We start from the raw sequence: 24,915 nt of genomic DNA on the forward strand, positions 1-24,915 counted from the left end.
AACCACAAAATATAACGGTGCATCCTTGCGGTTTAGGACACGAGTTCACAAGTAAGTTTCATTTTTAGGAATAAGGTTTTGTGTACATGTAGGCAAACCAATTGGATGTGCTGAAAACATTCGCATGGCGTTTGAGGTGTGGCTCCTTGATGCAGTGGTCCAATTGGAGTGGGTTTAGGACTGTCCATCAGCGGGAGTTCGCGTGCGATGTGCCAATCAGGTTTTTTGGAAGGAGAAGGCGAGGTCTACTGGAACATTGTGCTCGCAGTTGTACGCGCTAGGTAAGACAGCCAGTATGGCGGAAGAAGACAGTGAAGTGGAGTTGGACAGGTTAAAAGAAGAACTGGATAGCGTACTGATTGATAGCTTAAGCGACGAACATGGACACATAAGCAAGTCATACTGTGCAAAGTTCTGTAAGGTAGGATATGGACTTTTACACCGCAACATCATCAAAATGGTCCCAGGCATAGTTGTTCCCAAAGAGCTAGCTAGAAAAGCTACCCCATAGCTAGCAAGACAATTCCCCTCCCCCAGTATTCAATGCACCTCTGGGGCAGTCCAAAACTACAGCGTTTGACTACTTGCAAACACGAATTAGTCGTACATTGCGTTGCATTAGATGACTGTTTCCTGAACCAGGAAAGTGTTGGTATTAAGCATTTCATGTTATTGTTGTTTAGGAGCTAATCGGCCGCTAGCTGCAAGATAGCTGCATTCCAAAACAGCTAGCAGGCCCGCTCCAAAACGCTCGGCACCTAGCTAGAGCAGCTAGGGTTTTAAATGGCAGTCATGGTCGAAAGACAGCTAACTCTTGATAGCTGACAAGGCTCAAGACCTGAAGTTTTCTTTCATGGGCCTCATGCATTCACTGTAGACAGACGCCAGTCTTGAGAGTCGTGCAATGTAACATCATTGTGGCTAACGTTTGCTAGTGGTGCTTTAAAAGTGATGCACACTGGTCAGATGCATGTCCACATGAACTCCACTGAACTCTATTTAAGATGTTTATTGGTCCCGTGGCCCAATGTAGACCCTTGTGTAAAATCTCATTAATTTTCCTGTCTCCATTGCTCTTTGCACGTCCACTTTTGAGCTAAAGCACTGCAGGTTAAGATCTGTCCAGCCGTCAACATTTACCGAATGCCTGTGCGAGTTGTGTACATGCCTGTGTGAGTTGTGATTGCTAGTGATTTATTGACAAGCCCGTTTTGTAGATTATTATCCCCACGTGATACTCAAATTAACATAAAGTCATGACACCAGATTTGGGCTATGGATCATTCAAGGCCTCAACACTTATATCCATGCAAATTCAAGACAACTCAGACTCTAGACTTTTAATCTCATCTCTGGCCTTAGACTGGAGCTCAGTGGACAGAGAGGTTTTCAGTTGTTATCAAGACCAGACTCTTGGTTCATATCAGTATAACGCAGTATTTCTCTCTCTCCCTCTCTCTCTCTCTCTCTCTCTCTCTCTCTCTCTCTCTCTCTCTCTCTCTCTCTCTCTCTCTCTCTCTCTCTCCCCCCTGTTGTCTTGTCTGTCTGTCCCCAATACACCACCCTCTCTTCGAATATGACTGAAACTATGACTTGTCCCCTCATCCTATGTCTGCTTCTTTTCCTATATGACATTCTCCTTATCTGTGTGTGTATGTGTGTGTGTAGTTGGTAGAGGAACATACGGGGCGATGGCAGGTTCCTCTGCCTCAGCTGCTGGTTCTCCGACGGGCCCTGTGCTCCTTCGTGAGTGGAACGTCCTCCTTCCCTCCGGATTGCGAACATGTGCACTACGCTCTCAGCAGCCTGGCCTTGTAAGTTACTGTCTGTGTGAGTGAGTGAATGACAGTGAAATTTGTGCATGGGTATGGTGTCTTTTGTGATGTGCCTCTAATCTTAGTGTGTGTTTGTGTGTGTCTGTGTGTGTGTGTGTGTCTGTGTGTGTGTCTGTGTCTGTGTGTGTGTGTGTAACTGAGGCCAACTAGCAGAGGTGGCGTGGAACGTTAGTAAGCCTCCCTACCGAAGCCTCAATACTGTGTGGTAGCATTGGGCTATCGGACCGGCCCTTTAGCTCAGCGCGCCCGTGCTGTGCCTCCCATTGCCGAACCGATGTAGTTGACAAGGTGGCAAGTTCGCGGCCCCGAGGGGGACGAACTGTGCGGGAACACCTCAGTCATATGGCTGTGCTGGTATTACTAAGTGTTAGTCTGTTTGCTTGTGTGACGGAGGTCATCTTGCACCTGTTCACCCCCCTCGGGGATCGAACGTGTGATCTCGTCAACTACAACGGTCCGGCAATGGGAGACACAGTACGATACCGCTGGGCCAAGAGACTAGTCTCTCGGCCCAACGGCACGAGACTGTATGAAGCTATCGGAGGGAGGTTTACCAACGTTCCACGCCAACTCTGTGCTAGTTAGCCTCCGTTACACTTGCCCCCACATATTCGAGTCGCCCTGTGTGCAGAAAACACGGCATAGTGGCCTGTGGATACAAGTCAGCAATGGATTTCATCAGCAAATTAGACTCAAGTAGTAATCAACAGGTGGCAGCCACAGAGTTTGTTGCCAGTGTGCAAGATTGCATGTTAAACAATGGAATCAAATGTTGGCGGAGCAGTGCAAGAACATTTGTGTGCGTCCATAGGGATGGGGATGGATAATAATAATAATAATGATAATAATAATAATAATGATAATAATAAAGTAATAATGGGGATGGGGATCAGACATGTATGCGATCTTTCTTGACATCTGTCTTGTCTCTCCTCTGTTTCTTCCAGGAGCATCTTTGAGCTGCTCCTCTTCTTTGACAGAGAAGAGTTCCAGGAGGACCCCTTAAAGGAGATCCTTGACTCCATTCAGGTGAGGTCAAGATGATGTGACTGGCTGTGTTGTGTTTGTTTGAATGGGAGTTATAGCTTGAGTTATGCTCTCATCTCTCTGGCAAAATCTGTCATTTCCGTCTCTCCTGACACAGAACTATCTCTCTCTCTCTCTCTCTCTCTCTCTCTCTCTCTCTCTCTCTCTCTCTCTGTCTCTCTCTCTCTCTCTCTCTCTCTCTCTCTTTCTCTCTCGTTTTGTTTTGACGGGGCCACAGCCATATTTGCATTCTGATAATAAGATAATAAATGTTTGTTTTCATTCTCACGTTGGCCTTTGTCAACTTTCATCAGCCCACACTCCTATTCTCTCTCTCTCTACCCCCTCTACTCTATCCACCTGTCCTCCTCTCTCTTTTTCTCACCTCTCTTGCATGCTCTACACATACACATGCTCCACACATACACATGCTCTACACATACACAGGTTCTACTGCGTTTCATTACTATGTATTGTGTAATGACTTTTTATTAGTTGTTGAATCTAATCTAATATTGCCCTCTTGTGTAGCCAGGCCGTACCGTCCTAGTGGCACAACACCTTCAGCGTTGCTACTAGTCAGGTCAAGAGCAATGCACATACTTTCTGAGCTCCCGGAAAATCGGGAACTTCTCCCACTTTGTTGGGAAGCAAACAACCATTAGCAAACCAAGGGAGGCCGTTTGGGAAACGTTAATTGTTATGCTCTTGGTCAGACCAAGTCCCGAAGAGATTTGAAAGTCGATGGTAATCAGGCTACCTCTTATGTTCCCCTCTTCTCTTCTCTTGCGCCTTTTTTTCTTTACTCTTTCTCTCTTCCCTCAGGAGTGCCAGACATGTTTGGGTCGGCACCAGAACGAGTACCTGTGGCAGGTGAGCCAGGTCATCAGGGAGGGGGGGCCCTGGGCAGGCACCGTGCTGCAGGGCATACTCAGTGGAGCACCGCTGCCTCCAGACCAGGGTAAGGACATTTACCAAGCAGTTAGTGAACTTAAAATGAAAGTAAAGTGATTCGAAGCATTCAAAACTGCAGGAATGATACACACAACAGCCAATAATATTATAGAGCACAACATAATATTTCATGAAATCTGAACATCCACCACAAACTTAATCCAACTAGAATACAGTCAGCTAATAGTGAGATAAGTACACAGGTCTACTTTTTACGTGGGTAAATTACCTGTGTTGGAGGGAAATTGTTTTTTTGATTGGTGTTACTTTTACTTTTGACACCTTGGCGAAGAGAACTATTTAAAAAAAGTGGTTTAGTTACTGACCCAGGATGCAGTTAACCCTGGATGAGTTTTGAAAACCTGGTAATACATTCGAATAGCAGTCCCTTAAAAAGCGTATTAACACAGTATTAACACGTATTAATGAAGTAATTATAAACAAAGTATTTACAAATGTTTGTAAATGAGTAAGAACCAAACTACGGCTGCAGAGTGGACTGGGAATCTGCTCCTACAGGATGAGTTTGATGTGTGCTTGCCTGTCTGACACGTCTGTATCTAGTGGCCCCATCTCTTTTGCCTTTTGGAGGACAAACTTCAAGGACTCTTGCGGCTGTACCCTGTCTGCTGTGTTAACATAGAATTTAGTAGTAGTAGTAGTTAACATACTGTTGTGTCTTACTCATTTACAAACAATTGTAAATGTTTCATTGATGATTAGTTAATTCTAAAGTGTTACCAAAAACCCCTGGTAGAAGTGGCATGCAGGTTTACCATTCAGTCGAACTGAAACCCAGGCCTCCTCTCTTAGAAGATTTACGACTTGAGCGTAGTTAATTTGTGATAAGTCAGTACTGTGTGTGCTACAGTGGAAATGGTTGTCTTAATGATGATTTTGTGCGTGCGTGCGCGCGCGTGTGTGTGTCATGAATGAGGGTTTTGTGTGTTTGTTAGGGTGGCCCATGAGTTGCAGTAGTCGGATGTGGAAAGTTGGTAGAGGTCTGCGTGCGTGCGTGCGAGATAATATGTGTGTCAGATTCTGGTTGTGTGTGCAATTGCTGTTTTTTAAGTTAAATGGGTATGTTGTGATAACAAATAGTGTGCTTTTGACTGTGTAGTAATACTAACTACGTGCATCTCTGTTGTTGTGAAGGCAGCTGTGTTTGTTTGCTGTGGGCTTGTGTGACGTTAATTGTGTGGGTTGAGTGACTAGTGGGTATTTGCAAATACTTGTGCTGTGTGTGTTGGATGTATTTGTCAGTTGCATGGGCCCACCCAACCAACATGCTGTTGGTCAGTCCCACCAGGAAATCGCGGGCATTTTCTCAAAAAATCGCGGTCGGAATTGCCAGATGGTGCACGAGGATTTCCAGAAAATCGCGATAAAAGTTGCGGAGCTTCTTACTGTGTTGTTGCGATTTTGTTGCTGCATGAAGTGAAAGGTGCGATTTTTGTTGCGATTTTTAACGTGTTTCCCCACGCTTGAAAGTAAAGGACACTGCCACATTCCAGTCCTCTGGTGTTTTTATATTATTTCTATTTTTATATTATAATTTTGGTCCTTAAGCAAAGCAGGGAAGCGGCCAGGGCGAGTTTTTAGCCAGAATGTCGTCGTGAAAAGTTCCATCTCTTTCATGCTGCCATTACGAGACCCTTCATTACAATGCTGTTTATGGCCGTTTGACTCTGTTTTAAATGTCATCACCGTTTCAAATTGTAAGCATACAAACTTCGTATCATGTCGATATCCATTCCTGATTTAAACAGTGGTAATTAACTATAAGTAGGCGGGCATGTCCACCCAGTTGAAGAGGGTGCGTGACAGGACCTCTTGTGACTGAAATACTGGTTAATGTGAGTCGTCTGCTACACATAGCCTGCCTGTGTCGGCGTTTAATTTTCAAGCTTGTCAAAAGCAACACAAATAAAAGCAGAGGGAGGGGTTGCTTTCGAAAGAAGGCATAAGCCTAGGTTTTTTTTGTTCTCCCGCGCCGTCAGCCGGCTTTAAATTAACGGCTGATGATCATCATTCAATGTAACGAGGATGGAGTTCACAGATTTCCTGTTGTGAAGGGTGCTTGCTGAATAATGCTCAGAAATTATATTAATTTTGGTGCTCTTGTGAATATAAAAGACGACGAGATTGTTATCTATAAAACACCAAGTCGCCTGCAGAACGGAGGTCTCAGCTGTCAATCAATACCGTCAATTGCGCAAGGAAGAGAGAAGGAGAGGGAGAGACAGAAAGTAGTTTTCTAACTTACTCCCACAGCTTTCCAGCGTGTCTGCTCTGGTCTTATTCATTTTCAGTGTTCCTTGCCCGTTTGACCGCGCCAGGTTAAACGAAAGTGATTTGAGGACACGGTCACCACGGTCACCAAGTGCTCGTATCCAGCCATAGCCCAATTTGCGCGAAAGATATTAGGCTACTATATCGGCCAGGCACGCAGGCATCAATGAAGGATGGAAATGACTCCTTTGTTGTGGACAAGGCATTTGCGCATCTCAATTCGGACGGAGGGAAAATGTTGCCTTCTGTATGCGCACAAGTCAAACACCAAAGTGGTCCAGCAGGTGGACCGCTTTAGAAAAAAAAAACACATCTTGTTTTAGGAGCCCTATACTTGGCGTAATGTAGATGACTGTCATGAAGTGTTAATTATATATTTATGTAGGCCTAGCACATTTTAAAAATGTAGGCCTATTATGCCAGACTAGTCATACATTTCCCCTCCTGTGACCATGCGAGCAGACGCGCAATGAGAACATGGCGTTTCCTACATTCGTATTTATTAGTTTCCCCCCCTCACCGACAACTTTGTACATGCATAGTAAAGTGCTGGGACTGATTGCTAGGTTACTTTCTTTTTTATTGTATTTTTTTATTGTATTATCCTTTTTGGAATGAAGTTTGTCGACGTCAGTGAAGTCAGCGCAACATGGATTGGTTCAAAGTGTTCAAAGTTGCGGGAAATCGCGGTGATTGGTTAAAGTTGCGCTCTCGCGCAGAATTCGCGGGAATTCGTTAAAGTTGCGAAAAACGACGCGATCGCACCATCGCGATTTCCTGGAGGGACTGTTGGTTCAGGTGGTATGTGTTTTGCAATGAGCTGTATGGTGTGAACGAGTTAGGGGTGGGTATTGGCAAAGGGTTCATGATTCTGTGCACATCACGATACACATCCCACAATGTGATTCTATCCCGATGCATTGCGATTCATGTGCTATTGCGAAGCATTGTGATATATACTTCCATAAATGTGTAGAAATGCAGCTTATTTGTCAGTTGCTGTGTAGCATTCACAACTAAATTTATTTTATGTAAGCATTTTAGCGTCTGGGAGAGGGCTTCCATTACAACGGAAATATTACCTACTCTCTACTGAACAAAATGAACCAGTTGCAAATTCAATCAATTATTTAATAATGATAAAATTGTCACAAATAAATGTAGTATATCGTGAACATAAGTATCGCAATACATTGTCATGAATCGATGCAGTATATTGTGAAAATAAGTATCGCGATGCATTATGATGATTTTTGCATACACCCCTAGTGCCAGTTGCAGTGCGTCTTGCTGTGAGAGACTATGTGTGATGCTGACGGTTAGGAGTAATTGCAGTGCCCTGCTGTGTGCAGTGTTAAGCTACGTTCACACACAGCTCAGCGAGTGAAGTCAATAGAATGTCTGTGTGTTCCAGCAAAGCAAGGAGAGTACAAGCGATGCCACGTGGGCGAGATGAAACTATTTTACCTTCAAGTGAGGCGAGTAACCAATCGTAATGCAGAGTTTGGATTATTGACTGTTAACTTCTGGCTATTGCGATGGCAGTTAAACTCGTGGGGACGTTTAGGGAACTTTCCATGAGTGAGTGGCGAGTAGGTGAGTGGGCGTGTATGACTATAGCTCAAATCGTGTGTGTGTGTGTGTGTGTGTGTGTGTGTGAAATGCACTTTGCGTCCCACTGACCCTGGTGTATGTGGCATTAAGTGCATGTGTGTGTGTGTGTTATGTTTGCGTGTTGGGCAGTGGCTTGTGTGCGAAATGCTATGGCTGTTGCAATGTGTGCTGTCGACTGTGTGTCTCACTGTACCGTATGTGAAGTTGTGTTTATGATTACTCCCAAAACAACCAGACTGTCTGCCGCAAACAAATATTCAGGCTGTCCCCGGCCGGGGCACAATGCTAGGGCACTGGGTTACTACGCTGCCAATCCGGGTTCGATTCCTGGCCCGGGTCATTTGCCGATCCTTCCCGTCTCTCTCCCTGCTCATTTCCTGTCTCTACTCCACTGTCCTGTCAAGAATAAAGGCAAAAAGTTCTTAAAAAAACATTTAAAAAAAAAATGTCAGGCTGGCCTTGGCTAGGGCTCTGATTGTTGCCAGAGACCAGCCTTCGATTCTGGCCCCAGGTAATTTCCTCACCCTCCCATTATTTTTTTGTGTGTGTGTCTGACTGTTTGTGTGTTATAGTGAGTCGGTACCTGGGCTCGGAGGCGTGCATGTTCCTGGAGCTGCGTGTGCGCTACCTGCTGGTGTGTGAGCGCGTGGAGGAGGCCATGGTGCTGACCCGCGCCTGCAGCCAGCACCCCTCCGCCGGGAAACACCTGTACTTCCTACAGGCCTACCTCACCTGCCTCTGGAGGACCGCCCTGCACGAACGCTTCTACTCAAAGGTGAGCCAGCCGTACGCCATGATTATCTATGGCCGTTTCCCAATGTCTAGTGTGTCAGCCTTCGTAGAAACGCCCCGTGATTGGATACTCTTTGGTGAGCTCTGCAGAGTATCCAATCACTGGGCATGACTACGAAGGCTGACGTACTACCAAGGCTCATACACTTGACATTGGGGAAAAGTGTAATGTGTAACCGGCGTGATGAGTGCCAGCTGCGTTGTGCTAGCCTGATTATCATCAACGTTCAAATCTCTTCAAGACCATTCCATCATTGACGCTGGATTCAGCGGCGCTTACGCGCAAAAGCCGAGTTTCAACTACCGGCAGCTTCTGACACCGTTCCACCACTGAAGATCAGCTGCGCCTTGGCTAGTTTCACTTCAGCCGCGCTCATCAAAGCTGGTGTTGCGCTCGTGCACGGTGTACAGGGGAAGTCCATATCAACGATTGTCGAAAATGTGATCATGTTGTGCACTGGAGCATGCCTTGTCAAATCAAGTCTTTATCTACTATGAGATGCAAACATCTGTAGGTGAGCGGTAACGCAACCGCATTCCAATTGAGAGGCCCGCGTTCAATCCCCACTAAGCCTATGCGTAATGACAGATCACAACTCAATCATCAAAGTGAGAGCCTCGTCCAAATTTCGAATGCCACCATTTCAGTGCGTAAAAATAAAATGCTTGCATCATCTAACGTGTTTTAATTTTATCTTTCAGAAGAATTTGTTTTCGGATTAAATAAAGCATAGCCTAGTAAAATGTAAGGCAGAGATCATTTGTTGAATCATTGCAATGCAAACTCAAGCATCGGCGTAAGGTGGTTGTGAAGACGTTTTTTTATTGCTTATGCTGTCAAATTTTAAGGTTTAGGCCTAGGCCTACATTTAAGTGTAAGCCAATTGCTTGATAGCAAATGAAGGCAGCCACAAAGCGACGTCAAAGGAGAGAATAGGCAAAAGTTTCCATTTCTATAACCTGTCGCCATACAAGACTTGAACCCGGGGCGACCACATATTAAGCAGCGCACCTGTCCACTGGACCACCCGTCTTCGTCTATATTGAGGAAATTGTTCAACATCATACTAGTAAATCAACACTATAAAAGTTTTTTAAAATGTGCTGATTATCAGAAATCCCCCCGAAATGAAAGACAATGGTAACTATTGTATTTTTACTGGCATTATCACATCATAGACTATTAAAATCGAGTGACTGGTTCGCTTTGATCTCGTAAAATGATGGCGGGAATTAAGCGGAACGTGCCCACTGTGACATTGTTTTCACTTTCATTTAGCCTGGTGTTTAACCTGGGAGCTACCAGGTTAGAGTTGGAGCATAAATTACCGTGGCAACTCAGCTGAGTTTCAGGTTATCAAGGCTGATGGAACGGATCTCTGTCTAAAAATAGCGTAGTTTACAGACTTGAGCTCGGATTTGGGGTAACCGCCGTTGATGGAATGGTCCCTAGGTCTGACTAGCCTGGCTAGCGCCCCTTTTCGGGGGATAACATTGGGGGACAAATCAAGGCAAGGTCCTCTTGGTTTTGGGGAAAGAAGCGAAAGACAAGAACCTGTAGAACTAGACTAGCATTGTTCACATTTAACATGCCGAAGACGTGTTGTGTTGTCGACTGTTCAAATAATATAGCCAAACAGCCGTGGCTGAGGCATGGACTGTGTTTATTTAGGCTAGCCGATGTTGCATGTAGGTTAATGAGACATTCGGTTTGTTGTCCCTCAAAAAGGGCGGGACCGTTCTTTCACTAACGAAGTGAGTAGTCAATTGGAATGCAGAGTTCAGATTATTGACAGTTAACTTCTCACTTTTGCAGTGGATATTAAACCATGGGAACCTTAACGGTAACACTTTATTTTAGGGATACATCTATTAGCACTAATACATACAATGTTCCTGTATAAGTAACTTGTAAGGCATGTACGAAGCAAAATCAAACATTTGTTAGGCATGTATTCGCAAATGTCTTGTTCATGCACAATAAGGGATTTATTACCAATTTAACCTTAGTAAGGACCTAGTAGGCCTTAGCGTTTGATTAGTACATGCCTTACAAGGTACTTATGCAGGCATTAACATATTAGTGCTAATAGATGTATCCCTAAAATAAAGTGTTACCACGTTAACAAATGTTCCATGAGCGAGTAGTGAACAAGCGAGTGAACTAGAACCGAACAAATGTTGGCTATGCGTGTGAATAGGGCTTAACACCATGATTCTCTATAACGGCCATCCGGGTACTTTACCTGTGAATGTGCGTTACACCCCTTTATAGGGGAAAACAAACCGAATGTCTCATTAACTTACTATTATCGGCTAGGCCACGGCTGTTTCTATTGGCTATATTATTTGAACAGCCAACAACGCAACACGTTGGCATGTTGAGCCAAAAATAATGCTTGTCTACAAGTCCTTGTCTTTCGTTTATTCTTTCCCATTACCACCAATTTACCGTATTAGCCCGAATATAAGACGATCCTGATTATAAGACGACCCCCCATTTTCAGGCTCATGTTTTGGGGAAAAAAGTTTTTTGAAGACTTAATTTTGTTTCACATTGGAAACTTTTCTCAAAATGCAGTTTTTAATTTGTTGGAAAATCTGAGGCTTTTTACAAAGAACAAATTTCACAATATAATCTTCATGGAATTTCCATGATATAAGACCACAGATGGCTACTCATATCCTTTTCCTTTCTTTACTCACTTCACCTGTCAAGCGCCAATAGGCACCTGCAGGCTACAGCCGTTTAAAGTGCGATGCAACATAGCCTACACTCAGAGCATTAGTCTGCGCCAGCCAGGCAACCAGTCCAGTAGAGATAGGCAATCTATTGTGCAATGCACAGATTTTGCAAAATGCCGAACGTGACCAAACTTTGGCAGATTGACGCATTGCACTTGAAACCGATGCGCTGCCTATCAGAACCACGTTGACATTAGAAGTCCGATTGATATTCATTTCGTACCAAGGGTAAAACTCCTAGTGATTTTATATGAACAAGACAATCTCTTGCCCTAACCATTATTCTGTGTTGCTGCATCGTTGCGAGGCATATCATCAAAGGCACGGCTTGTCAAAGGCGCCGCTGTCTCGCGCACTCACAGATGACCATTGATTGGCTGATGACAGCATCCAAAACTTAGCCTACAGGTTGCTCGTCAAATCACCCTTCATTTCTTTATTTTTAGTGGTGTTGTCGGCTGACCAGAGAGAATGACCAAAGCTTTCCTGATGAGACTGTAAAACCAAACACAAATAAAAGCAGAGTAACAAGCCGCGATTGACTTGTGTTTTTCCCCTTGCACTGTCGTCTGCATCGCGTCGACAGTTGATAGAGTGCAACAGTCATAACGAAACAAGCATCTGCAAATTTGATATGGACAAAACAATCTCTTAACCCATCCATTATTGAGTTTTGTGGCATTGTTGTGAAGCATAGACTAATGGCCGCATTCAGGTTAAGTGAATTTTTTTTAATTTTTTTTTTTACTTTTTTCTCTAGCGCGCGGAAATAAGACGACCCCCCTTTTTAGAGTACTATTTTTATAACAAAAACCACGTCTTATATTCGGGCCAATACGGTACTTGCATTGGCATTTCCCCCAAAGAGGGGCTCAATGCACATGGCACACGTCACACCGTTCATGCGTATCTATTCTTCCTACATCACCTCCACTCACAGGTGAGTGTGATTGCTCACGTTTACACAAGTTGTAGTAGATGCCGTCTATGGCTAATACTTTGTGCGTGTGTGTGCGTGCTCGTATGCGTGCGTGTGTGCGTGCGTGTGTGTGTGTGTGTGTGTGTGTGTCAGATGTCTGTGATAGATGGCAGGGATGCGGTGGAGATGATCTGTAACTGCGAGGCGGAGGAGAACGACGACCTGCTGCTCAGCCTCAGCAGAGGGTTCCTCAGCCAACAGCTACGCACAGGAGACATGTACTACCTATGGTGAGTGGAGACACACACGGCCCTTGGAGAAATTTGAAGCGACCCCTCGAATGAAAAAGGTCAGCTAAGTGTAATGTTACGTAATGCTGATGTCTTTGTTCCTTGGTGTGCGTGTGGAGTAAGCTGCAGCTAGAGACCAACGCGTCCACAGACTTCATATGAATACACTATACACAAAAGCACACACACACACACACACACACACACACACACACACACACACACACACACACACACACACACACACACACACACACACACACACACACACACACACACACAAATACATATTGCACAGCCCTAATGCTGATGTCTTTGTTCCTTGGTGTAGGGACCTGGTGTTTGTATGGAGTAAGCTACAGCTGAGGACCAACACGTCCACGGAAGACTTCCTGCAAGAGTGCAACCAGCTCCTGCTCTCCGCCAGCAACGAACACGCCGTCTTCCCCTTCATCAAGGTCATCCTAGCAGAGGTAACTAGAACTATTAATACACTATACTAGTGGTTCTCCAACTTTTTAAAATAAATGCCCCTCGGACCTTATCATAAGCCTCCAAGCGCCCCCTTGACCTCATTGTAAGCCTGTCAACGCCCCTCTTGGTATTAAAACATAAACTGGACTAATGCCCATCAATGACATTTAAGCAGCCATTCAGCTGTATCCTTCTCATCCTTCCCTATCCCCATATACACACACAGAAAAATGCCCAAGCCGCTTTCCAACTTCATCAAGCTTATCCTAGCTGAGGTAACCAAACTCTCAACACATCTGACTCTCACACAGAGCAACATTCTAGTCATCTTCCCCCGTTCTGACAAAAGATTGAACAAATATTGGTGCGCTGATGTAGTGGGACGATATTTGTCATTTTATTTAATCCATCAGCATTGGTCTTAACTACCAAACACACCCACTCCCACACAGGACAATGTCCGAATAATGTCCCCATTTCCACCTAATCTGGCACACACCGAACAGGCAAACACATCAAGATCTGATTTAATCTTTCCTGTGACCAAGACATACGTGAGCGATACGTCAAGATTTTCATTTTGACATAATACCGTTTTAGTGAGAGGCTACCAAAAGTCGCTCATTGTGCTATCCTAGCACCAGCGATCTCTGGAATTTCAAGGACTGCTTGGAATATCAACGGAAGTATCTCCACGGAATATCAACGAAAGTATCTCAACATGTCTACAAGACTAACTAGGAAATGGGGTCCTGTGTCAAAAATCCCAGAGTATCGCTTTAACCCACAGCTGCCTATGACGTACCATTCCCCTTGAATTCATCATGTTAATGCTGCTGCTTCTGCTATTTATGTATGTACAGTATTCTGAGACCATGTTGATGGTGATACTGTGCTGTAAATAAGTCGATATTTACTTGATTCCTTCTCTGTGTGTTTGTGTGCGTCTGGCAGGCAGGGAAGCGTGGCCTGAAGTTCTGCGTGGAGCTGTGTGCGCGGGGGCTGCAGTGTGACACCGACGGCCTCCTCCAGGGTGGCGACGTGGTCACCAAGGCCCTGCTGTGCAAGACCATCGCCTACCTGCTGCCCTCCGACCTGGAGGTCTGCCGCATCTGTGCACTGCTCGTCTTCTTCCTGGAACGCACTGTGGAGAACTACAAGACGGTGAGTCAAATGCACTTAACATTTCTCATAGTCAAATACAGTTAACACTTCTCACTTAACACATGGGGCTTATACTACAAAGCTGGTTCAGGAGTAAGCTAGGTTAAGTTAAGAGGAAAATCAGAAAATGAGGACACCAGGCTCTTCTATTAGATGATTGACCTCTTAACGTCACCGGGTTTACTCCTGAACCAACCTCTTAGTATACCACTCTGGAGTACTACAACAGAGTTAGTCAAATGCACTTAGCACTTCTCAGGGGTTGACACTAGTATCCGAAAGCTTAAAAACACATTATTGTAGAAGAAGACACAATTTTGGCGTCAGGGAAGACCTCACTTTCAATATGGACACCGCCCCAGGCCCTTAGTTAGTCCTTTGTTTTTATGTCTTCACCCCCAAAAAGTCTCAAGAAACAGTGGTTTACTCTATTATAAGATATGCTTGCATACATCTTTTCAATACATTACATACTAAAAGTTTGTATAGGTTTGACTTCAAGAAAGACCAAATTGCAAGATTGCTGCCACCAGGCTCTGGAACTAACCATGGTCTGAAAATTTGGAAATAATGGCATTGGGTAGGCATGGTTTGGGGTATCTTACTGTACAAGAAGATGTTTGTTTTCACTTTGTAATATTCTAATATTGTTTGAGCAATATCACCCTTATAGATGTCTTAGGTCTTCAGAATCTCCTCTACTGGTTGTGCCTTGGGTCAGGTCTAAACAGGGTGAAATGGTATTTAGCCATTATGCTGCAAAAGGCTGGAACCAACTCCCTGTCCAAATTATAACTGCCCCAACAGTATCTTGTTTTAAAATGAGGTTAAAAACAACTTCATTCTCATCTGCCTTTGGTGATAGTTAATTACACACTATCTGCCTCAATATATATTTTTTTTCTTCTATTTTCTCTATTCTTAAACACATTGATGACATTTATGTGATTATATTTATTCATTGTTTTTGTCATCTATGCACCCATTCAAGGTGGCCCTGCTCTAAATTCAGGAATGGTGGCATTGGGTAGGCGTGGTTTGGGGTATCTTACTCTGCTAGCAGATGTTTGTTTTCGTTTTGTTATATTCTAAAGCCAGGCTCAAACTACACGACTAGCGATTGTGTGTCCGATTTTGGCGTCGGGGTGCACCGCACACTAGAAGAGAATCGCAACTGTCAATCTTGTCGCTGCTCACAGCCACTGAGACAATGCCCGACGTTCTATTTCCAGTCGCAAATATCAAACACTGTTTGATTTCTACGATTTGCGATCGGCGACTCTTTGAGCTGCCAAAGTTCTATCTTAGAACGTCGCTCACGACGAGGAAATCTTTCCTGACAATCGCTTGCGATGGTCCTGGGGGGTAACGTTCCAGCGATTGTCGTAAGGGGGGTTTTCAGCCGAGAATCGGCACGATAGTCGTGTAGTTTGAGCCAGGCTTTAATATTGTTTTTCTCATCTCTGCCCCCGTTCTAGGTGGCGCTGCTCTACACGCACCCGGACCAGGAGTACCCGCTGGACGCCAGCCCCGTGGGCAACGCCGTGCGCTTCGAGGTGCTCCAGATCCTCAAGAAGGGGCTTCAGTTCGACCCCGAGTTCTGGAACCTCATCACGCTGCGCTCCCAGTGCCGGCGGCTCCTCGGCGGCCCGCTGCAGAAGGACGAGCTGTCGGCGGTGGAGGAGCCGTGGGCCCAGGCGTGCTGCGTACGCGAGCCCGGTGACGCCTGCAACTGCGACGACCCGCCCGCTGTCACCAACTACACCCCCACAACCCCCGTCCCTGCCACCCTTACTACGCCACCTCGGCCTTTGCCCACCACCACAGAGCCGAAAAGACCACCGTCGGTCACCACCACCACCACCACCACCACGACACACACTGTAGGAGGAGATCCGTCCTTCCCCCTGGCGAAGCGAAGGGGCAGGAAGCCCGGCGTGAAGCTGAACAAGCCGGACATCTTGCCGCCGTCCCTGCGCCGCTCCTTCCGGCAGCTGGACGTGGCGCAGCAGAACGTGACGCGCTATCAGTATCAGCACCTGATGATGGGCGGCCCGGCGTCGCGGCAGCAGCGGCTCCTCTCGCGGACTCGCGCGGCCGAGCTGCGCTGCGGCTGGAAGCGGCGGGGGCGGAAACCCCGTTGGCTCCTGGAGGAAGAGGCGGCCGCGGCGGCGGCGGAGGAGCAGGCAGAGAACAGCGCCCCCTCCAGGACGCCCAGGAAGAGGAAGCCCCCGCAGGCGCGGACGCCGACCAGCCCTGGGACTGGGGGGAGGACGCCACACGAGCGGCCCCGTACCACGCGGACTACGTTATCCCCTCTCGTGGAGGGAGTGGGAGATTGTTCGGCTCCCGTTGTGCACAGGGAGGTCCTGGAGTTCTCGCTGCCTGATAACGAGGTGGTGTTGGAGATGGAGGTGGAGGTGGAGTTGGAGATGACTGCAGAAGAAGAGTCAGATGAGACATCGTCAGAGTCATCATCATCATCATCATCATCAGGTGCAGCGTCATCAGCAACAGAAGCAGCATCATCAACATCGCCATCGCCATCGCTGCCTGAGCCCACACCCATAGTCCCTGACCACGTCACCACAGCTAGACCGGGCTACAAAGTCTCTAATCCTGCTGCAGGGGCACCCGACACCAACACTTTACTTAAGGACTTACTTAAGGACTCCAAAAAGGTTTCTATCCCGCCACCACCTGCAAAGCCGCCACCCAAGAGTAAGAGAGACCGAGTTTGGAAGATGCTGGAAAACGCAACCGAAGGCTGGGTTCCCAACACCATTGCGGTCTTTTACGTTAGACAGTTTCACAGCTACTCTCGTGCGCACGAGGAGCAAGGCATACAGCTGGACGCGGAGAAGGAGGCGGGAGCGGTGGAGACCTTGGACCTGGCGTTGCCAGATGCAGCAGCCAATTCAACCCAGAAACACACAGAGCCTCAGGTGCAGGATCAGGCCATGGAGGTGGAAGTTGTCGCCGCCTCCAAACCACAAGGTGGTGTTGCTGGGCAACCAGAGAAGAACACACCGCTAGACATAAGATTGTCAACTGAACTCAGCAGTTCTGAAACTGTAAGATCCTCAGGCGAACCAATCAATACTCCTCAGTCCACCACAGCCCTCAATCGCAACACTCCCAGTAGCAGCAGTAGTGCTCCTACAGATCCCAGTGCGCCTGTTGGCAGCAGCAGCGAGATGGCTGCAGATCCTGGAGGTCCGGTGTCCCTCTTGGACAAGTCCAAGACCCCCCACCTCAGCCCAGCAGTGGCGTGCGAAGCCCCCCCAAGGGCCGGAGAAGCTGCATCGATCACAGACACGATCCGGCCAACTTCTGCAGCAGCTGCAGCTCACGGCGCAACGGAGGGAAACCTTCCGACTTCCCCAGACAGGCCTAGCAGGACAGACCAGGTCCAGCCGACCTCTCCTGACAGACCTGCCCTAAGGACGTCCCACAGCTCGCCCATCAAGACAGTGCCTGTCCTTAATCTGGGTGCCGCGCAATCAGAGTTGCCACCACCTGAAGAGGTACAGGCTGTGGCATCTGTCCCTGGCGCCACACAAAATGGAGTGCCACCCCTTTCGCCTCCTGGTCGTCCTGTGACCACGCCCAGTGCACGCAGTCCTATTGTGACATCACCCACTGGAGTGCTCCTTTCTTCTCTTGAACGTCCCGTGACGTCACCCAACCGTGCGCCCCAATCGTCCCCTCTGCGTCCCAATGTAACGTCACCTAATGGAGTGCTCGCCTCGTCCCCTCTGCGTCCTATTGTGACGTCACCCAGTGGAGTGCCCCTCTCTTCTCCTGAGCGTCCAGTCATGTCACCCAATGGAGCAACCGTCTCTTCCCCTGTGCGTCCTGTCGCGATGTCACCCAGTGCACCTGGTGTGGGATCAGATGGGGCGCCTCCCCCACTATCTCTCAAGTCTGAGGTGTCTCCTTCCAGGCGGTCGGTCTCTGACACCTCACCTTTGAAGGTGCAGTCATCTTCTCAGGTCACACCGCCCAAACTCTTGCCAGAATCCTTGTCAGTACCTGAACTCTGTCCCAAATCGGTGCCCAGTGAGGGCTCTCCAGCAAGGCATCGTCCTACACTAAAGCCTCCCGCACTGGAGGTCACAGCCCCACAAAACACTCCAGCGCTACCTGAGCCTAGCCTCCCACCATGCCTCACACCTGAACACACACCATCTCACACGACACACTCAGAGAGAATACAAGTCCAACACGAACCACCAGCGTTAATCCCACAGACACACACAACGCCCGAGAAAATGCATCGTTTGGAACCACCATCGTTGGTGTCACAGAAACTCCTGAAATCTCCTGAAAGGATGCAAGACCAACAAATACCACCGGCTTTATCCCCACAGAACAACCACACACCGTCTCACACAGCCTCGCAAGTACACACACCGCCATCACTCGAACGCCAACTGACGACGTCTGAGAATGCACTACAGGGCAATGCATCCCCTCTTTTGCCCGTGGCCCAAGTAACTCCATTTGCCACTCCTGTGTCAACAGAGTCAGAGTCGCTGTCGTGTCAGGCCACCCCTGCGTCCGACTTGCCGGCCGAGCCTCCCGTGCTGGAGCACAAGTGCCGCCTCTGTGGCAAGGTGTTCAGGGGCGGCAACGTCCTGCGCCACGCCAACGCCCACTTCCGCGGAAGTTTGCAGTATTCTCCGGGCCTGTGCATGTTCTGCGATTGCCAGCCCAGCGACCCGGTCGAAGCCTACGAGCACTTCCAACGGCACATCGAGAAGCTTCGAGCAGAGCTGCCCCCTGCACCCATGCCGCCCAGCGTGGTCGTGGCAACACGGCAGCAGAATGGCCGCGCCCTCACACCCCTGCATGCGCCAGTGGGGAACCCCAGAGTAAGGAAGAAAAAGAAGAAGAGGGACTTATGGTGGCTGCACAAAAAGAAGATCCCAGAAGTGCTGGAGTTATCGTCATCCCACACTGGGGGAGGTGAAGCTGAAGGGGGAGGTGAACGGGGAGGTGAAGGGGGAGGTGGAGCTGCAGGTGAGGCATCATCAACACCCGCTGGGCAAATACACAGTGAGGGGGCATCACTTCCGGCTGCGCAAATACACTGTGAGCAACAGCATCAACCTCCACACAGGCCCAACGGGACATTCAAAGTAAAGAAGCGGCGCAGAAGACGGCGGGCAGAAGAGGACTTGGAGGATTACTCGGAGCCACGGGTGAAGAGGCTGAGGAGAGCGAAGGCTAGACTTGGAGAGGGGAGGGACGAGGTGAGGAGCAAGCGTCTCCGAGCCCTTGCCTTGGCCCAGGCCCAGGCCCAAGCTCAGGCTCGATCCCCGGCCCAGAGCACCGGGGTGGATCAGGGGGATCGGACTCCGAAGCCGGCCTCTGGAGACCAGCAGCAGGCCCCATCCGCAGCCAGGCCCAAGAACAAAGTCCACAAAGTTCACAGAGTCCACAAGTCGAACAAGGTCCACAAAGCACACAAGGTCCGGAGGAAGGCAGAAGCGGCGCCCAGCGTGGGGAAGGAAGTTGCGAGAGCGCCGCAAGAGGCTGGACCTGGTGGCGTACAGGCGACGGGTGAAACGACCGAGGACGGGGCAGCTGGGAAGGATGCTGTAGAGGCGGGTGACCTGGCATACCAGCAAGCTGCACAGCAGCTAGCTGATGCAGCAAGCCAGGTGGCAGGTACAGAAAGCCAGGAGGAGGCCTCCAAAAATGTGGTTACCAAGGCAATGCAAAGGGCTAAAGAGATGGGCGACCTGGTCCGAAAAATGCGTGAACTGGGAACGCTGAAGCCCAAAAAGAAGGTGGGTGAAACGGCAAAGCACAAGCCCAAGAAAACGGGCGATGCGCCAAGTCAAAAGACCCAAAAAGCACTGAAGACAGCAAGCCTAAAGACTGAACAGCCGCAGGGTGAAGCGGAAATCCAGAAGGACGCCGTACAGGCAGGTGAAGCGGAAAACCAGCAGCAGGCCGTACAGGAAGGTGAAACGGCAGGCAAGCAGAGCAGCACACCAGTTAAGGTGGAGGAGACTGTTCAATGTTCCGTGGAGGGTTGTGACGCCATGCTAAGAGCTCGGAGCACAACGATCCTGGGTCACCTGCTGGACTGTCACCCCGACAACCGGGCGGCCCTCGAGGCGCTCTACGAGTCCAAGGTCTCCCAGGGCCGCTGCGGGTTCTGCATGCGTCGCTTCCACACCCCGCGGCACTTTGCCGACCACGCGCCGCGCCACAGCGACTGCACCCTGCGCCACCCGTGCCAGCATCAGGGCTGCACGGAGGCCTTCCGCTTCCTGTCGTCCGTGCGCGAGCACATGAAGAAGAGCCACCCGCAGCTGCAAATCACCTGCTGTTTTGCCGGTTGCCAGGTGACGACCGACAGCAACAACAATCTGCATCGCCACGAGCGGAGGCATTACGTCGTCGCCCCCCCGCGGCCCAAACCTCCGCCCAGACCCCGTCACAGACCGTTGCAGAGACCGGCGCCCTCGCTCAACAGCCCCCCTTCCAATGGAGAGTTGCAGCCTAATCCTCAGACTCCGCTCACCTCTCCCTCGTCTATACCCTCCTCAACTCCTCCTCCTGCTGCTACTCTCACGCCCGTTCACCCGCCCCCTCAGCCGAGCACAAAGAGACCTTATCAGAAGCAACCCAAACCCGACCCTGATGACGTGGACCTGAGACCCAGGACGCAATGCTCTGACTTTGCGGTGCGGGACCCTGCTGGCAGGATATCGGACGAGCTGGCAGCTCATCACGCTCTCGCCCTCGCCTTCGAAGGCGGCTTGGTGAACGGGCACGGGGGTGACGAGGCGGCGGCCACGGCCACGGAAGAGAACCAGCCGGACACACGCGTGTACGGGAGCACGAGTGCCAAGCCCTACATGCGGCCCCTGCCCTGCTCCTACCTGGACGAGCGGTACACCAGCATGCCCAAACGCAAGAAGGAGGAGGAGGCGGCGGCGGTCGTGACGAGTAGGCCGACGGTGATGCCCGTCGTGGCGGAGGCGTCTAGCGATATCAGCGCCAAAAGGAAGCGGTGCTCACGGTGCTTCGCCTCCCTCCCCAGCTCACAGGAGCTGGAGGAACACCTCAAGAACTGCTCCACACTCTTCGGGTTCGACTCTGACGACGAAGGTCAGTACATGTTAACACGACACCAAGTATTTTAAATAAGAACTCTAACAGTGTACGTTTGATGACCGTCATACTTGTCATCATATAAAATGCCAATCACTTTTTTTAAAGGTGCACTCACTGTGTAGGATGGTGATCAGAGCAAGCACTGCAACTCTGCTGCTCACTGAAACTGTGCTGCCTATTGCCAAATTTGGTGTTTTCATGAACATTTACTTAATATAATAAACTTTATATGTATTTAGTATGGTCAAAGTACAGTAAGTTTTGCAGCTAAAAATATTGATTTCTGGAATTCCAAAAGGGCGATGGAGATGCCTTTTCGTGCAGGAAAAGTGCATTTTTACCAGTCGTGATGTATACTTAGAATTTGATGGTGGAAGTCAGTATTCGTGAAAAAGGTACAGTAACATTTGTAAATGGCAGCATGAATTTTGGAAAGAAACTGCAAAAATAGTACACAGCGCCCCCCTCAGACCGTACAATATATTTTTTTGTCTTAGATGTACAGTACGTAGTAGCCATAGAGGTAGAAAATAACACTAGAGAGGACACAGCAATTTGCGACAGCACTGGGAAATGGCAGCTGGAGCTTCCCAACTTCCGTAGGTAGTGTAGGTACCTTCAGGCAATGCAAGTCAATGGAGAACACGCCCACCCTGTCAATTTTTTGACTTAAACTGTGTGAATATGAAGTAACACATTAATCAAAGACCAGATTTGAAATGTCAGGCTAAATATCTACTTAAATCATATGAGTCGATAAAATACATTTAAAAAGCAAATAATATATTTTTATGAACATAGCTAGCAACACACTTCAACTCATCCTTGTATAGTGTGTTGATGGACATTTTCACATGATTAAGCCCTTTTTGACAGAGGTGAGCCTCATTCTCCGTTAATTTCCATTTCTCTGATCTACCTACAGATAATGGCCGATACAGATTGCCGTAAAAAGGGGGGCGGGGTCCTCTCTAGTGTTATTTTCTACCTCTATGGTAGTAGCGGTCACATTGTATTTGGAATTGTCCTTCATGAGAACAGAGAATCACCATGACTGCTCAACTCATCTGTGCTCCTTCTGTGTTGCTCTGACCTCTGTTGGACAGGAGGCTTTTGAGAAGAAAAGCTGTGTGGACTGGACGCTGTGACCTCTGACCTCTGTTGGACAGGTGGCTTTTGAGAAGAAAAGCTGTGCGGCTGTGTACGCTGTGTTGGCTGCTGGGAGGAGGCGTATGAGGGATATACCCAAGGAAGGACCCTGTGGGAACGCCTGTTTAAATATCTCCAAGCCCCATTGGCAGTGGTCCAGTGACCTGACTCTATTTAAAGAGGGAGAGGAGAGGAAGGGAAGCCAAGTGGCATGTCTAGCAGACACTGAATATACTGGGTACATTCCAATATGCGACCTTGCCTCCTCCACTTGTGCTTGTGGCCTCGCGTTTTGCTGATGCCCTGCCTCCGTGGAGAAAACAATAACGTTTCCCTGCTGTCTGCCTAGCCACAACAACTTTTGAGGGACTTCTTTTCATTCACCATCCTAGTTGCAAAACAGAAAATTATATTGGATTTGCCCTTTTGCAAGATATTGAATTAACTTTCTGTCGTCAGTGACATCATCATGAGGTCACAAGCAGGCAAGGGAGGACTGAAGTCTGCATATTGGAATCCACCCACTGAATATACTGACTACAGGTTGGGCCATGTGATGCCTTCCATAGCAACAACTCTCCCTGATTGACTCCATAGCAACATGGTTCCCTGACTGACATTATTGAGTAATGGTCACCCTGGACCACCCTGAATGACATCACCCTCCTCATCATGACTGAATCGCAGTATTTCAACAGATGGACTGTACTGTGCCTCTCGTACAGACTCAGTTGGTGGCTTGGTAATTGGCTTTGATTTTCAGACAGATCACTATGGCATTTTACTTGTTTTTGTTTTTGAATATGAAGTAGACAGGCCTGGCCCAAACTCTCCACATTCAGCCTCTATACAGATACACACATACTAATTATGAGACCTAGATAGATATGTCACAGTAAATCATGAGTCCACCCTCCAACCCAACTCACCCCCGCCACAGTCCAATAAGCGAAACAAACAAATAAATAAATAATGATAAACTAGAAATGCACTGAGAGTGCAGACCTCCGCCAAGGAATACCATTGATATTCCATTTGACTATGTTACACCCTAATTTTATTTGAAGTCATTCTGCCTTCTTTTTGTGGTGTGGTTAGAAACTGGAATGTCAAAATTCGCCCTGTCCGGCAATTCAATTTGCCGTCGCTAGGGGCGTCTAGATTTCTAGGCGAGCAATGGTGAAGAATCTTTTTTTAAAATCCTAGTTCTGGTTTGTGATTAAAATCACCACCAAAATGTAATCACGTGTTCCTTTGGTCATTTCCAACAACTCCACAAAGTTTCATCCAAATGCGTTGATTGGTTGTTGAGTTATCCTGCTGACAGACAGACAAACCAACATGACCGAAAACATAACCTCCTTGGCGGAGGTAAAAAAAAAAAAAAAAACAGCTGATGGACAGGCACCCTTCCATTACTTGTACCAAATAGGCTTGAACCAAATCGCTGTGCACTGTTTTTGTTTTGGATGGTGGTCGTGGTAGGAGGCGCTGGATAGGAGAGTCTTCCTGAAGTCTTAATGCCTGATCCTAGGTGAGCACAGTAATCAACTCACTATTTTGACAACTACATGTGAAGACTGTCAAACACTCCATAGCTTGACCCACAGTCACCTCTTGTAACAATTTAGCCAATAATGAGAATTTAAGTCCCCCCGATAGTCTTTGACACACTACCACTAAGATGTCTGTAGACCCTGTGCATACAGATTGTCTTACACAGTCTCTCTCTCTCTCTCTCTCTCTCTCTCTCTCTCTCTCTCTCTCTCTCTCTCTCTCTCTCTCTCTCTCTCTCTCTCTCTCTCTCTCTCTCTCTCTCTCTCTCTCTCTCTCTCTCTCTCTCTCTCTCTCTCTCTCGTCTTAGTTTGCAACCCCCATCACACACACACACACACACACACACACACACACACACACACACACACACACCCTGTGTGCCAGTAAGGTGTCCAGCTGGTGTCTGTTCTGTGTGGTTGAGTCATGCTCTTCAGTGGAGTGCTGGGGCATTCCAAACAGGTGCTTTACAACACTGACTCATCCTCCTCCAAGGACCATCATGTCTGTTTCATCCAATAATGGCGGTTTCATCCACAAGGGAAATTCATTGTCATCCTCTATTTGAAAATGAAGAACTTTGTTGCAAAATGACGTCTGTATATCCATTTTGGAAGATATTAGGAAATTGTCATTTTTTGTATTGCGCATTGCATTGCAAAATGCATTGTTTATAGGTTTAAAAAGTATGTTCTCAAAATATTTGAACGGTTAGAATTCCCACATCGATGAGACAAAATGCAAGAAGTCATTTTATGTCATTTTGCAACAAGATTCTTCAAATCCTCCGAGACCCTGTAAGACTTCAACCTCTTTTTTTTTTTTTTTTTAGTATCCTCCAAGAGTAGTGTAAAATAATGTATACAATTGTGGCTTTGGTTGTGGAGGGTTGCTTTTAGTCGCCATCTTAATTAATATCTTTGGATCAGTGAGTGTGAAGACATTGTTCAGTTACGGTCTATTCTCTTGC

General features: G+C 47.8%; 1 protein-coding gene across 2 annotated transcripts; it reads left to right on the plus strand.

Moving 5' to 3' along the window:
- Positions 1-247: 247 nt before the first annotated feature.
- On the plus strand, positions 248-23,339 carry znf654 (zinc finger protein 654). 2 transcript variants are annotated; one of them, XM_063212262.1, is made up of 10 exons: positions 248-421; positions 1,669-1,814; positions 2,783-2,864; positions 3,687-3,822; positions 8,294-8,496; positions 12,331-12,467; positions 12,799-12,940; positions 13,896-14,105; positions 15,584-21,236; positions 22,349-23,339. In XM_063212262.1, the coding sequence occupies exons 1-10, from the start codon at positions 296-298 to the stop codon at positions 22,357-22,359; spliced, it is 6,846 nt and encodes a 2,281-aa protein (XP_063068332.1). In that variant the 5' UTR covers positions 248-295; the 3' UTR covers positions 22,360-23,339. The 2 variants fall into 2 exon arrangements, with proteins under 2 accessions (XP_063068332.1, XP_063068331.1); XM_063212261.1 differs by lacking the exon at positions 22,349-23,339 and adding an exon at positions 22,168-22,329.
- The last annotated feature ends 1,576 nt before the right edge of the window (positions 23,340-24,915 follow it).

This window comes from Engraulis encrasicolus, chromosome 12 (assembly GCF_034702125.1).
Source record: "Engraulis encrasicolus isolate BLACKSEA-1 chromosome 12, IST_EnEncr_1.0, whole genome shotgun sequence".
In the NCBI taxonomy this organism is placed as follows: Eukaryota; Metazoa; Chordata; class Actinopteri; order Clupeiformes; family Engraulidae; genus Engraulis; species Engraulis encrasicolus.